The sequence below is a fragment of the Mesoplodon bidens genome, assembly GCF_964165515.1.
Source record: "Mesoplodon bidens genome assembly, chromosome: 2".
Lineage (NCBI taxonomy): Eukaryota > Metazoa > Chordata > Mammalia > Artiodactyla > Ziphiidae > Mesoplodon > Mesoplodon bidens.
In genome coordinates, this window is record NC_138177.1 from 170,815,545 (window position 1) to 170,827,855 (window position 12,311).

Here is a 12,311-nt window from a genome sequence, read left to right on the forward strand (position 1 = left end):
GCTGGAGGGAAGCTGGTGGAAAGAGCTGAGCAAGAAGAATGCTTATTTTTGTCTGTTACTTTTTTTAAAAACGAATTGTCTAGATTTACAGTGCCATTACTAGTCTTATAGTGGTTGACAAAATAACTGAATGCTTTTTTTCATTCTTTTCTAATTCTTTAGGAGCGCCTTTTTACCCAAGTCAGCCAGTGTATCAGTCAGCACCTATCATAGTGCCTACGCAGCAGCAGCCCCCTCCAGCCAAGAGAGAGAAAAAAACAGTAAGAGATCTTCATTAAGTTTTCTCACTTTAAAATTGAATGTCCATTTACTTATCAAATAAGTTTACCCACAGCTGTAATAATTATTCACCTCAGTCCCCAAATGACTGCCAATTTTTATTGCTCCCTTATATCCTCACCACTAGACCTGGAGGATTTGTATGGACATATAACTAGACGTTGCAAGTACCCTTTGCTTAATATCAATTTTCAACACGCGCTGAGCTAGCTATGCTAAATGACAACATGCCATCCAGCTCCAGAACAGGAAGCTTTAATCTTCTAAAGTCTCACTAAGTGGGAGGAATTTGAGCTCGGTTCTCACATCCTTACTGTCCTTTAACTCTAGTTCTAGTCAGCTCTATATTCAAACGTGAATTGACAGGGGAAAAATAGCACAAGAGAAAATGGGCATAGTATTAAGGACAGCAAGAAAAATCTTTCCTATAGAATATATTTATTTTAAGAAACAAAGCAGAATTTAGAAAATGTAATTGTTTTAAATAAATTACAGAGGCTTTGCCTCTATCTAGTCAGGCAGGCCCAAGAGAATTAAGAGTACAGTAATATGAAATACGCACTGCAGAATATTTTGTAGAACAGTGGCTTGCAATCTTTTATCCATCAGAACACACAAAATGAATGATGTTTATAAGAGCTTCCCACATTCACACAGATAAAATAGGTGGGAGTGACATCATAGCAATACTCTTGCAAGTACTCTCATTTAATAAAAATTAATGAGGTTCAGAACTTTGGTTCTTTTTCATCAGAGACAAATTATTTGTGCACACATCATAATAAACATGACATGCCAATGTATCATGACACTACAGTTGAGAAACTGCTGTGGAAATGTTGACACAGCATGGTAGATGTTGGACTTGAAGAACACTCTCAGAATGCAGAAAAATTAATAAAGAAAATAATGGAAATGGAAGACAGTATTAATAGATGTTACTGAGAAAGAAAGTAGAATAACTGAATTGTAAAACAGTACATAAAACTGTAGTAGGGGACTTCCCTGGTGTTGCAGTGGTTAAGAATCCGCCTGCCAGTGCGGGTTTGAGCCCTGGTCGGGGAAGATCCCACATTCTGCAGAGCAGCTAAGCCCGTGCACCACAACTACTGAGCCTGTGTGCCACAACTACTGAAGCCCATGCACCTAGAGCCCGTGCTCCACAAGAAGAGAAGCTACTGCAACGAGAAGCCCGCACACCGCAGTGAAGAGTAGTCCCCGCTCACTGCAACTAGAGAAGAGCCCACACACAGCAACGAAGACCCAGTGCAGCCAAAAATAAATAAATAAATAAATAAATAAATTTTAAAAAATCCAAAAAACTATAGTAAGCATAAGATTCTATACCTGAAAAAATAGCTGATAGTAGAAATCTTAATAAAGACCTACTCCCAGGAAAGCTTCCAGATACAAATGGTTTTATTAGTGAATTCTTTGAAATTTTCAAGAAGCCAAGGCTAGCTTGATAAGCTCTGGATTAAATGACAAACAGAGGGGGGGCTTTCAGCACTGTCCCAGAACGGAAGGCCTAGACCCAGGTACTCCATCTCCATTATAGCACCATCTCCACTGATGTCTATGCATAGGTAGCCTTCAAAAAAATTAAAAGAAGACCATACACATTGTTCTGTATCTTGCATCTTTTCATTTACCAGTACATCTTGACAGTCATTCCATATTAGTACATGTAGATCAATCTCTTTTTTTCTACTGGCTGTTTGGTATTTAATTGTAAGGATGTAGCATAAATTTTTTTATTTTATTTTTTATACAGCAGGTTCTTATTAGTTATCCATTTGATACATATTAGTGTATATATGTCAATCCCAATCTCCCAATTCATCACACCACCACCGCCCCTTGCCACTTTCCCCCCTTCGGTGTCCATATGTTTGTTCTCTACATCTGTGTCTCTATTTCTGCCCTGCAAACCAGTTCATCTGTACGATTTTTCTAGGTATCACATATTGTAGCATAAAGTTTTAATTACTATGTTCTTGATCAGCCTTTAGAATCTTTCTGTGTCTGCTGGGGAAAAAAACAGTATTGCAATGAGCATCTTTACATACATATACAAGGTTATCTGCAACATAAATCCCTATTTCTGAGTCCTAGGATATGGATATTTTACATTTTGTTAGAGAACCATTTAAGGGCTTTAAAACTTTAGATAGTAACTTCCATATTTTAAAACTCTTTTATGAATCTTGTCTTATGTTAAGCATTATAAATAAAATCAGTCAATTTGGCATTGCTTAAAAGACAAGTGTTGGGCTTCCCTGGTGGCGCAGTGGTTGAGAATCTGCCTGCCAATGCAGGGGACATGGGTTCGAGCCGTGGTCTGGGAAGATCCCACATGCCGTGGAGCAACTAGCCCCATGAGCCACAAATACTGAGCCTGCGCGCCTGGAGCCTGTGCTCCGCAATGAGAGGCCGCGATAGTGAGAGGCTCGCGCACGGCGATGAGGAGTGGCCCCCACTTGCCGCAACTAGAGAAAGCCCTCACACAGAAACGAAGACCCAACACAGCCATAAATAAATGAATAAATAAATAAATAAATAAATAAATAAATAAATAAAAAGACAAGTGTTAATACTTTGCCTTTTTCACGTAGAAATTTATCCAACTAGGTTTCATTTTAGCTTGTTGTGCTAATTAATTCAAGTCAGAGCTAATGGCCTAAATTCTTTTGAATGACCCCCTCTGGTTCTGTGATTGAAATCAAGTCAAATGTGGTGATTGTCAGCTTTGATGTTTGACAGGTTTCCCAGTTTGTATCTTTATACATCATATGCCTATAAATCTACTACATAGACACCCATCTATAAATATGCCATCTTATTTGTAACCTTATAGATAAGAATTCGAGATCCAAACCAGGGAGGTAAAGACATAACAGAGGAGATTATGTCTGGAGGTGGCAGCAGAAATCCTACTCCACCCATAGGGAGACCCACATCCACACCTACTCCTCCTCAGGTAAGACAGAATGTGCCATGATGGATGATGATGTGTATTTTTGTTCACTAACCTCTACTGAGCTCTTCTTTCTTCTATAGCCACTTGACTGTACTTTTCCTTTCTCTCAGTTGTCTCATAGCCTCGAATATCTAAATGATATTTAAACAGACATGTTGTTTCTCTTTGTAAACTGTTATAACTTCCAACTTTTTATTGGTAATATTTCTCTGTATTGTCTTCACATTCAGAGCATAGCTGCTGCCACTCTTCCTAATGAACTATTATTGCATGGTACCAAAAGGAGCTGCATTCCTATGGAAACCTCATCATTAAATGAGTATTTTATATTTTCAATATGGAGTCTTCGGAATTAAATGCTACACTCTGTGATAATATTAACATTAAAATTGAGAATTTAAATATTTTTATTGAACTGTGTTGTTTGAGATGATTGCCTGTGTTATTCAGAGCATATTTAAATGTATTATAGGTATACCTCTTACTTTTTAGTACTACATAAATGAGCTTCTTGAGTGGAGGGTGTCTTCTTTAATCATTTGCAAAGGTTATTAACAAGTTCTAGCAAACACCTTTTTGTTCCTGTTGCAGAATGTGGTTATCACGATCTTCTAAGAGTTCACTTTCTTGCTTTTAGATATCAAGGCTTTCCAGGAGAAGCTGAGGTTTAGCAAACTATGATAGAAAATGGACACCCCCCCCCCCAAGTTTGACAGAATTTTGATTTCATCATTGGGTTACTTTAAATTCTGCTAAACCATTCAGAGGAGAAGAGTGATTTCAAATCTTCAAAATATCTAAAGTGAATGCTCAGCATATAAATCAGACATAACCAAAGTTGTTAAGGTCTAAGGATCTGCTTGCTTCCCCCTCTTGTGGCAGGATGGTGAGGTACTTCTCAGAGCCCAGTTTACAAATCAGGTGATATGGATGATCAAATATAAGGCATTTCAGAATGACAGACTATTGACTTGATTTTAGTAGTACTATATAGGTTAAAAAAAAAGTTCTTTAAAAATTGAGCTCACAAACAGATGTCTAAGTTTAGAGCCCCTTGAAAATCTGTGAATTTTGAGTCGACCTAAAACTTGGGACTTTGTATAATGATGTGTTTCACTTGGAAACGATGATACTCTCTGGCTGACTTTTATCTCAGTCCTTCCATCATCTAGCTAAATATAATATGTAACCATCTAGATATATGAATTATAAGGTTATGTTGTTGATTGTTAGTAGAACTTTTCACCATTCCCTGTTATTTCCCCAGGGATATTCCAAATCTGGAATGATTGAACAGGGCTTATACTTAATCTTGTCCCTGTACGTAAACGTGGGACAAGCACCATATACACATTTAAGTTATCCACTTATGTGCTCTGTTAGGTGGGAACATACTATAGCAAAAATTTAGGATTAGTTGATCGAGGCAGTTCAATTTTGGTCTGTATTTTCCCACATTAATTAAAATATTGTTACTGTCCAACTATGTAGTCAACAACCTTTTGTTGATTTGTGTTTAAATTCTCAACTTGAATATATATTAGTATATCTTTTTGCATTTTAATTCCCTGTGGGTTGGTTTGTTTTTCTTTAATCTCACCAAGCTTGATCCTACCCTCTTCTGGTTATCTCTGTCCTTAATCACAGGAATCCTTTTGCTCTTTATCTTTCCCCAGGGATCCCAGGCCTGAATACGAATGTATGTGTTTGGGTAATCATAAAGCCCATTAAATGTATATTTTTATTTGATAAAGGTCATCAGTCAATTATTATAATGTTGGTAGTTCTTTTTGAGGTGTAATGTTGTCTTGAAGCATCAGTTTATTTTATTAGGTAGTTGCATTTAAATCCACACTTAATGATCTGTTGTCTTTCCAAATGCATGAACTTCATGGAATGAATAAATAGCCTCTTAACAGACGTATGTACTAGAAATATTTCATTTTCCTCTTAAGAACAACAACAGTGCAAGTGTGATGATGGCAACCGACACTTGGCTTCATTTTCTAGAAATTCATGGAGAGTGGTGCACATAGAGTAGGAGAGGATATCCCTGGTTAGGGGAGGCAATCATTAATGCCTAATTGTTATGCCATGTAAAAATGTTGACCCAATGTTTCAAAAGAAGCTAGAAATCAATCTGCGAGTTTTAATCGGCAACTAATTCTACTAATAAATAGCACTATGCTAGCCAAATAAGATCCTTTAGGTTTAACCTAAAAACTGCTAGTTTGTACCCTTGGCCTAATTCTAAATAGATCCTAGACCACAGTCTTAGTAAGTAAGACTGCAGATGAGACAACCCTTTTCAGAATTTATGACTAAATAGTAAATACTGTATTGCTTTTGGCCTTACGGAGTACCTGCTTTGATTCACATTTGCGTGTGCTGTGAATAGCAAAGCCCTTTCCCTATCATTGAGCTCATCCCAGTCTCTTCAAGGGAGACAGAGGATACGTACTAATATATGACCGATCCTCCTGTGAAGTGTATACCAAGAATTATTAAAGCACAGAGGCGACCAAGTGGGTCATATTTACAGCACAGGCTCAAATGTGTTGGATCACAGAAACCTATTAATGGTACTTGGTACAGGTGAGATAGTACAGGGGAGAGGTTTAAAGGTTTGGCTTAGAATCAGATATACTTGGTTTCAAGTCCTAGTTCCACAACTGCATTTTGTAACTTTAGCCAAATTACTTATCTTCTAGAACTTTAGCTTCCACATTTTAAAAAACAAGGTAGGGCTTCCCTGGTGGCGCAGTGGTTGAGAGTCCACCTGCCGATGCAGGGGACACAGGTTCGTGCCCCGGTCCGGGAAGATCCCACATGCCGCGGAGCGGCTGGGCCCGTGAGCCATGGCCACTGAGCCTGCGCGTCTGGAGCCTGTGCTCCGCGGCGGGAGAGGCCACAACAGTGAGAGGCCCGCGTACCGCAAAAAAAAAAAAAAAACAAGGGAAATAAATATCATATGGAGTTATTATAAGTATTAAATACTTAAAATTGCTTAAGCTTGGGACATAATGAGCATTCAACAAATGTTATCTGTTATTAGTATTACAATTATTGTTATTTCAGAAGGCACAGAGAATGACTGGAGGAGTCTTGAAGGCTTCACAGCAGAGATGCCACTTGGCCTGAGTTCCCAGATTGGTATCACAAAAATGGAAAGAGAGAGAAGGGTATTCCAGGCAGAGTGGCAGCATGTGCAGAAAGGCACATGGAGGTGGGAAATAGAGTGAAGGGAGACTGTTAACATTTCTAGCGATAAATTGGGAAGTCAGTTGAAGGAGAGGAAGCCAGTGAGAGAAATATTCAGCAATTGGTTACTAAGTAAGGATTATAAAAAGGGTAACCCTATAATTTATCATCTAAATTGGGGCGCTTTTAGAGATGAATGGGGATGCTATTAATCATTTTGCTGGGACAACAGGCATAAACCAGTACTGTCAGGTAAACACATTGCATGGTTCCCCTAGGAGTTAGAGAGAGGGAAGAATCAGAGGTCATTCTTCAAGCTTAGATACTGGAATTTATAGTAAAACACAACATGCAGTGTACATGGGATGTTTGAAAAAGGGGGATAATGAATGATTTTGGCAAGCAAGCAAGCTAAGAAGAGCTAGTTGAGAGAAACTGCATTGGAGGAGGAGAATGGAGAGGAGAAACAGGTTTTTGCTGCTTCTGTTTTTGTCCTGAAGAGTAGATTGAATTTAAAATTGTCCTGCTTCCTGAGTTTTAAAATGATCTGTGGAATAACTCCTTGAGATTTTATATCTCAGATGTATTAAAGATATAGAAATATGTGTAATATATGTGCCCATTCAGATGATCATAGTACACAGACAGGTGCATGAATGGACAGAATACTAGAGTACTTGATGCTGGTCGGTCTCCACTCTGTCACTTAGATTTATGACCTTGGGTGAGAATGTTAAGCCCTTTAAACCCCTATTTTTTGATATGTAAAATGAAGGATTATACTAAGTAATCTCAGAGTTCCCTTTTAGTCCTTAAATATTTAAGTTGGAAAGAAGGGAACATTTTTGTTACTTTCCCTCAGCATCAAAGTCTCTCAGCTATATCTCTGTTGTTGATAGCAGTGAGGCACAAGGAACGTTTTCATATTAAGAAATGTGCCAGCTTCCTGAAAGTCATTTTGGACCCTGCAGGGTAAAAATAAGTGTATGGTGTTGTACAGTCAGCCCTCCCTATCCACAGGTTCTTCATCTGCTAATTCAAATAACCAGGGATCAAAAATACTCAGAAAAAAAATTACAGAAAGTTCTAAAAAGCAAAACTTGAATTTACCATGCACTGGCAATTATTTACGGAGCATTTACGTTGTATTAGTTATAATAAGTAATATAGAAATGATTTAAAGTACCTGGGAGGTTAAATGCAAATACTGTACCTTTTCATATAAGGGACTTGAGCACCTGAGGATTTTGGTATCCACGGGCTGTCCTAGACTTAATCCCCCATGGATACTGAGGGACGACTGTATAAGCAAGGCTTCCAGAATTGTCTAATTCCAAAGGGTGGTGAAGTGAAATCACTTAAAATTTTAAAATGAACTATATATTTTCCTTCCTCTCCCTACTCCCTCTTGTTCCTTTTTCTGTTTTAAGAATTACTCTTATAATGAAGCACAGATATAACTTGGGATAGAGTCCTATGCCACAGAGTATAGGGTCAGGTGAAAGATAATTGATTGCTTGCACATATTAAGGAAGATGCAGCCTCTCCTGTCTTTTGGGAAAATTACCAAAGTTAGCAGATTATTCAGTCTTTTTTTTTTTTTTTTTTTTGCTGTACGCGGGCCTCTCACTGCTGTGGCCTCTCCCGTTGCGGAGCACAGGCTCCGGACACACAGGCTCCGCGGCCATGGCTCGCGGGCCCAGCCGCTCCGCGGCATGTGGGATCTTCCGGGATAGGGGCACGAACCCGTGTCCCCTGCATCGGCAGGCGGACTCTCAACCACTGCGCCACCAGGGAAGCCCTATTCAGTCTTTTGAAGAGCTTCTTACAAACTTGATACCTGGAAATCATCTGGCCAGTTGTTACCTAACCTCCAGAAATGTATCAGTTAATCTCCCAATAGCAGTATGAGAGAATACCCCTTACCTTACATTATGGCTTATTTGATAGATTTAAAAATGGTATCTAGTTTAATTTTTATTTATTGATTTGTGTAGTTAAAAATTTTTTTCTTTTTAAATTTATTTATTTCTGGCTGCGTTGGGTCCTCGTTGCTGCATGCAGGCCTCTCGTTGCAGCGAGCGGGGGCTACTCTTTGTTGCAGTGTGGTTTAAAAACTTGGTTTTTAAAGTTGTTGTTGTTTAGCCCTCTTACCCCATTGGAACTTTAAAATCATTATAAGTCCTCTAGTTAAGCCTAAGGACAGCTTTTACGCTGAGTGTCTGAGTTTCCCTCAGCATTCCTGACACCTTGGCAGTCTTTCCTTGTCTTCAGGGAAGAGGTTCTTTTTATTGCAGATGTATGTTGTTTTATCAGGTTAGTGTTTAAAGAAAAAAAGTTTCCATCAGTCTGAATGCCTTTAACCTGGGCATACATTCTTTAGTTTGTTACATTGTTCTATTATTATTTTACACCCTTTTGAGTCACATATTTAGGTCACCCATTAGTTTATAAAAGCATTTGAGTTTGTGAATCCTTTGTTAATGTTTCCTCAGGTGTTAGGTGTGCTCCCCTGGTTGTTTTTGTTATCAGTAAATTATACCATAGTCTGCCCTAGTTGCTCAGACAATAAGCCTAGAAGTTGTCTTTACATCTTTGTTCTGAGACTTCACTGGTGGCGCAGTGGTTAAGAATCCCCCTGCTAAGCAGGGGACACGAGTTCGAGCCCTGGTCCGGGAAGATCCCACATGCCGTGGAGCAACCAAGCCCATGTGCCACAACTACCGAGCCTGCGGTCTAGAGCCCGCAAGCCACAACTACTGAGCCCGTGTGCTGCCACTACTGAAGCCCACACGCCTAGAGCCTGTGCTCCGCAACAAGAGATGCCACCCAAGTGAGAAGTCTGTGCACCACGATGAAGAGTAGCCCCTGCTTGCCACAACTAGAGAAATCCCGTGCACAGCAACGAAGACCCAACACAGCCAGAACATTCTTTTTAATTAAAAACAAAAATCTTTATTCCATATTCCACACCATTATATCAGCAAGTCCTATCTGGCTCATTTTCACCATCTCCACTGCTACTGTTATGCTCTAAACAACTTAGATCTCCTGTAAACAACAGTAACTTTCCTACTCATCTCCTTGCTTCTGCTTGCCTCTCTGTCTATTCTTTCTATTTATTTATTTATTTTTAAATTTTTATTTATTTATTTATTTTTGGCTGTGTTGGGTCTTCGTTCCTTTGCATGGTCTTTCTTTAGTTGCGTCGAGCGGCGGCTCCTCTTCGTTGCGGTGTGTGGGCTTCTCATTGCTGTGGCTTCTCTTGTTGCAGAGCATGGGCTCTAGGCACGCGGGCTTCAGTAGTTGTGGCATGCAGGCTCTAGAGCGCAGGCTCAGTAGTTATGGTGCATGAGCTTAGTTGCTCTGCGGCATGTGGGATCTTCCCGGACCAGGACTTGAACCCATGTCCCCTTCATTGGCAGGCGGATTCTTAACCACTGTGCCACTAGGGAAGCCCCTCTTTTTATTTATTTTTTTTATTGAGGTATAATTGACATAACACATTACATTAGTTTTAGGTGTACAACGTAATGATATTTGTATATATTGTAAAATGACCACAATAAGTCTAGTTAACAGCTGTCACCATGCACAGTTACAAAAAACAATTTTTTAATTATGAGAACTTTTAAGATCTATTGTTTTTGCAGCTTTCAAATATGCAATATAGTAGTATTAACTAGAGTTGTCATGCTGTTCATTACATCCCCATGACTTATTTATTTTATAACTGGAAGTTTGTACCTTTTGATTCCCTTCACCCATTTTTCCCACCCTACCCCCCACCTCTGGCAACCACCAATCTGTTCTCTTTTTCTATGAGTTTTGTTTTGTTTTTTAATTCTACATATAAGTGAGCTCATACGGCATTTCTTTCTCTATCTGACTTATTTCACTTAGTATAATACCCTCAAGGTCCATTCATGTTATTGCAAAGGGCAAGCTTTCATTTTTTTTATGGTTGAATAATATTCCTCTGTGTGTGTACCGGTTTATTCTTAAATGTTTCCCTTGAAAGAATATAAGCTCCAGAAGCTAAGGATTTTTCTGTTTTAGTCACCAGTGGGTTCTCAATGTTTTGTATGTGATAGATGCCAGGGGGGAAAACCCACACATGTGAGTGTGTATGTGTGTGCATGCATACACACACATACACACCTTTCTAAAGAATGAGTGTAGGCGAATTCTCTCCGATTTATGAAAGAAGTATGTTTTGGTCCTTTTTCCTGGTGCCATTTATGTATTAATTTACTTCCTAATCTTCATAATGTTTCTCAATTGGGGGCAATACTTCTTTATCCCCAGGGTTTGTATATGTTAAACACATGTGGTATTTATTACAATGGCTGTTTTAAAGTCATTGAATGGGACTTTGAAAAGTCAGTTTACATATAAATAATGAAATGTGAAACATTCAAATAGCCTCTTATGATAACAGTAAATTACATCAGCATCTTGCTTATATTTGTATAACTATTTGGAGTCTCTGGCTCTCTCCCAGTGGCTTACAATAAGGGTCAGCAAACATTTTCTGTTAAGGGCCAGATCGTGCACATTTTTGGTTTTGCAGCCAACTGTCTCTTTCACCACTACTCAACTCTGCCATTGTTGCATGAAAGCAGCCATAGACAATATGTAAATGAATGGCTGTGGCTGTTCCAGTAAAACTTTCTAAGTATCCTGTAATTTTCATATGTCAAGAAATATTGTGCTTTTAAAATTCCCCCAACTATTTAAAAATGTAAAAAGTTTTTATATCATGGGAAGTACCAAAATAGGCATGTGGCCCCTGGGCCATAGTTGCTGGCCTCCTGTCTACAATTACCTCTGTACTGAAACATCCTGTCATATACAAATAGACAGTAAATGATGGTGGCCTCTCTTTGGGTAGAAACAATATAGGTTATGTAAAGAGAAATGAATTTTATTTATTTTTTAAACCTGCCAAATCAATTTTTAAATTTTTATACAATTTTTAAAGGTTACTTTCCATTTACAGTTATTACAAAATATTGACTATTTTCCCGTGTTGTACAATACATACTTGACACCCAGTAGTTTTGTATCTCCCACTGCCCCACCCCTATGTTGCCCCTCCCCCCACACTGATAATCACTAGTTTGTTCTCTATATCTGTGAGTTTGCGTCTTTTTTGCTATATTCACTAGTTTGTTGTATTTTTTAGGTTCCACATATAAGTGATATCACAGAGTATTTGTCTTTATCTGACTTATTTCAGTTAGCATAATGCCCTCTTAAGTCCATCCATGTTGCTACAAATGGCAAAATTTTCATTCTCTTTTATGGCTCAGTAGATACCGTTTTGTGTGTGTGTTTGTGTGTGTATCACATCTTTTTTATCCATTTATCTTTTGACGGACACTTAGGTTGCTTCCATATCTTGACAATTACAAATAATGCTGCTGTGAACATTGGGGTGCATGTAACTTTTCAAATAAATGTTCTTTCTTTTTTTGATATATACTCAGGAGTTGAATTGCTGGGTCATATGATAGTTCTGTTTTTATTTTTCAGAGCATTTCCGCACTGTTTTCCACAATAGCTGCAGCAATTTACATTCCCACCAACAGTGTACAAGGGTTCCCTTTTCTCCACATCCTCGCCAATATTTGTTATTTGTGTTCTTTTTAATTCAGTTCTTCTGCCCACTTTTTAGTCGGGTTGTTTTTTTTTTTGATGTCATGTTGTATGAGCTGTTTACATATGTTAGGTATTAATGCCCTATCCATCATATCATTTGCAAATATTTTCTTCCATTTACTAGGTTGTCTTTCCATTTTGTCCATGGTTTCCTTTGCTGTGCAAAAGCTTATAAGTTTAATTAGGT

General features: G+C 38.5%; 1 protein-coding gene across 17 annotated transcripts in view; it reads left to right on the forward strand.

Annotated features, from left to right (window-relative positions):
- The window catches only part of EIF4G3 (eukaryotic translation initiation factor 4 gamma 3), a 374,779-nt gene that overhangs the window by 216,010 nt on the left and 146,458 nt on the right, over positions 1-12,311 (forward strand). For all 17 annotated transcript variants that reach the window (XM_081224467.1, XM_081224470.1, XM_081224463.1 and 14 more), the window contains 2 exons: positions 163-260; positions 3,137-3,259. In XM_081224467.1, the coding sequence (XP_081080593.1) occupies positions 163-260; positions 3,137-3,259 (221 nt within the window). The remainder of the gene's footprint in view (positions 1-162; positions 261-3,136; positions 3,260-12,311) is intronic.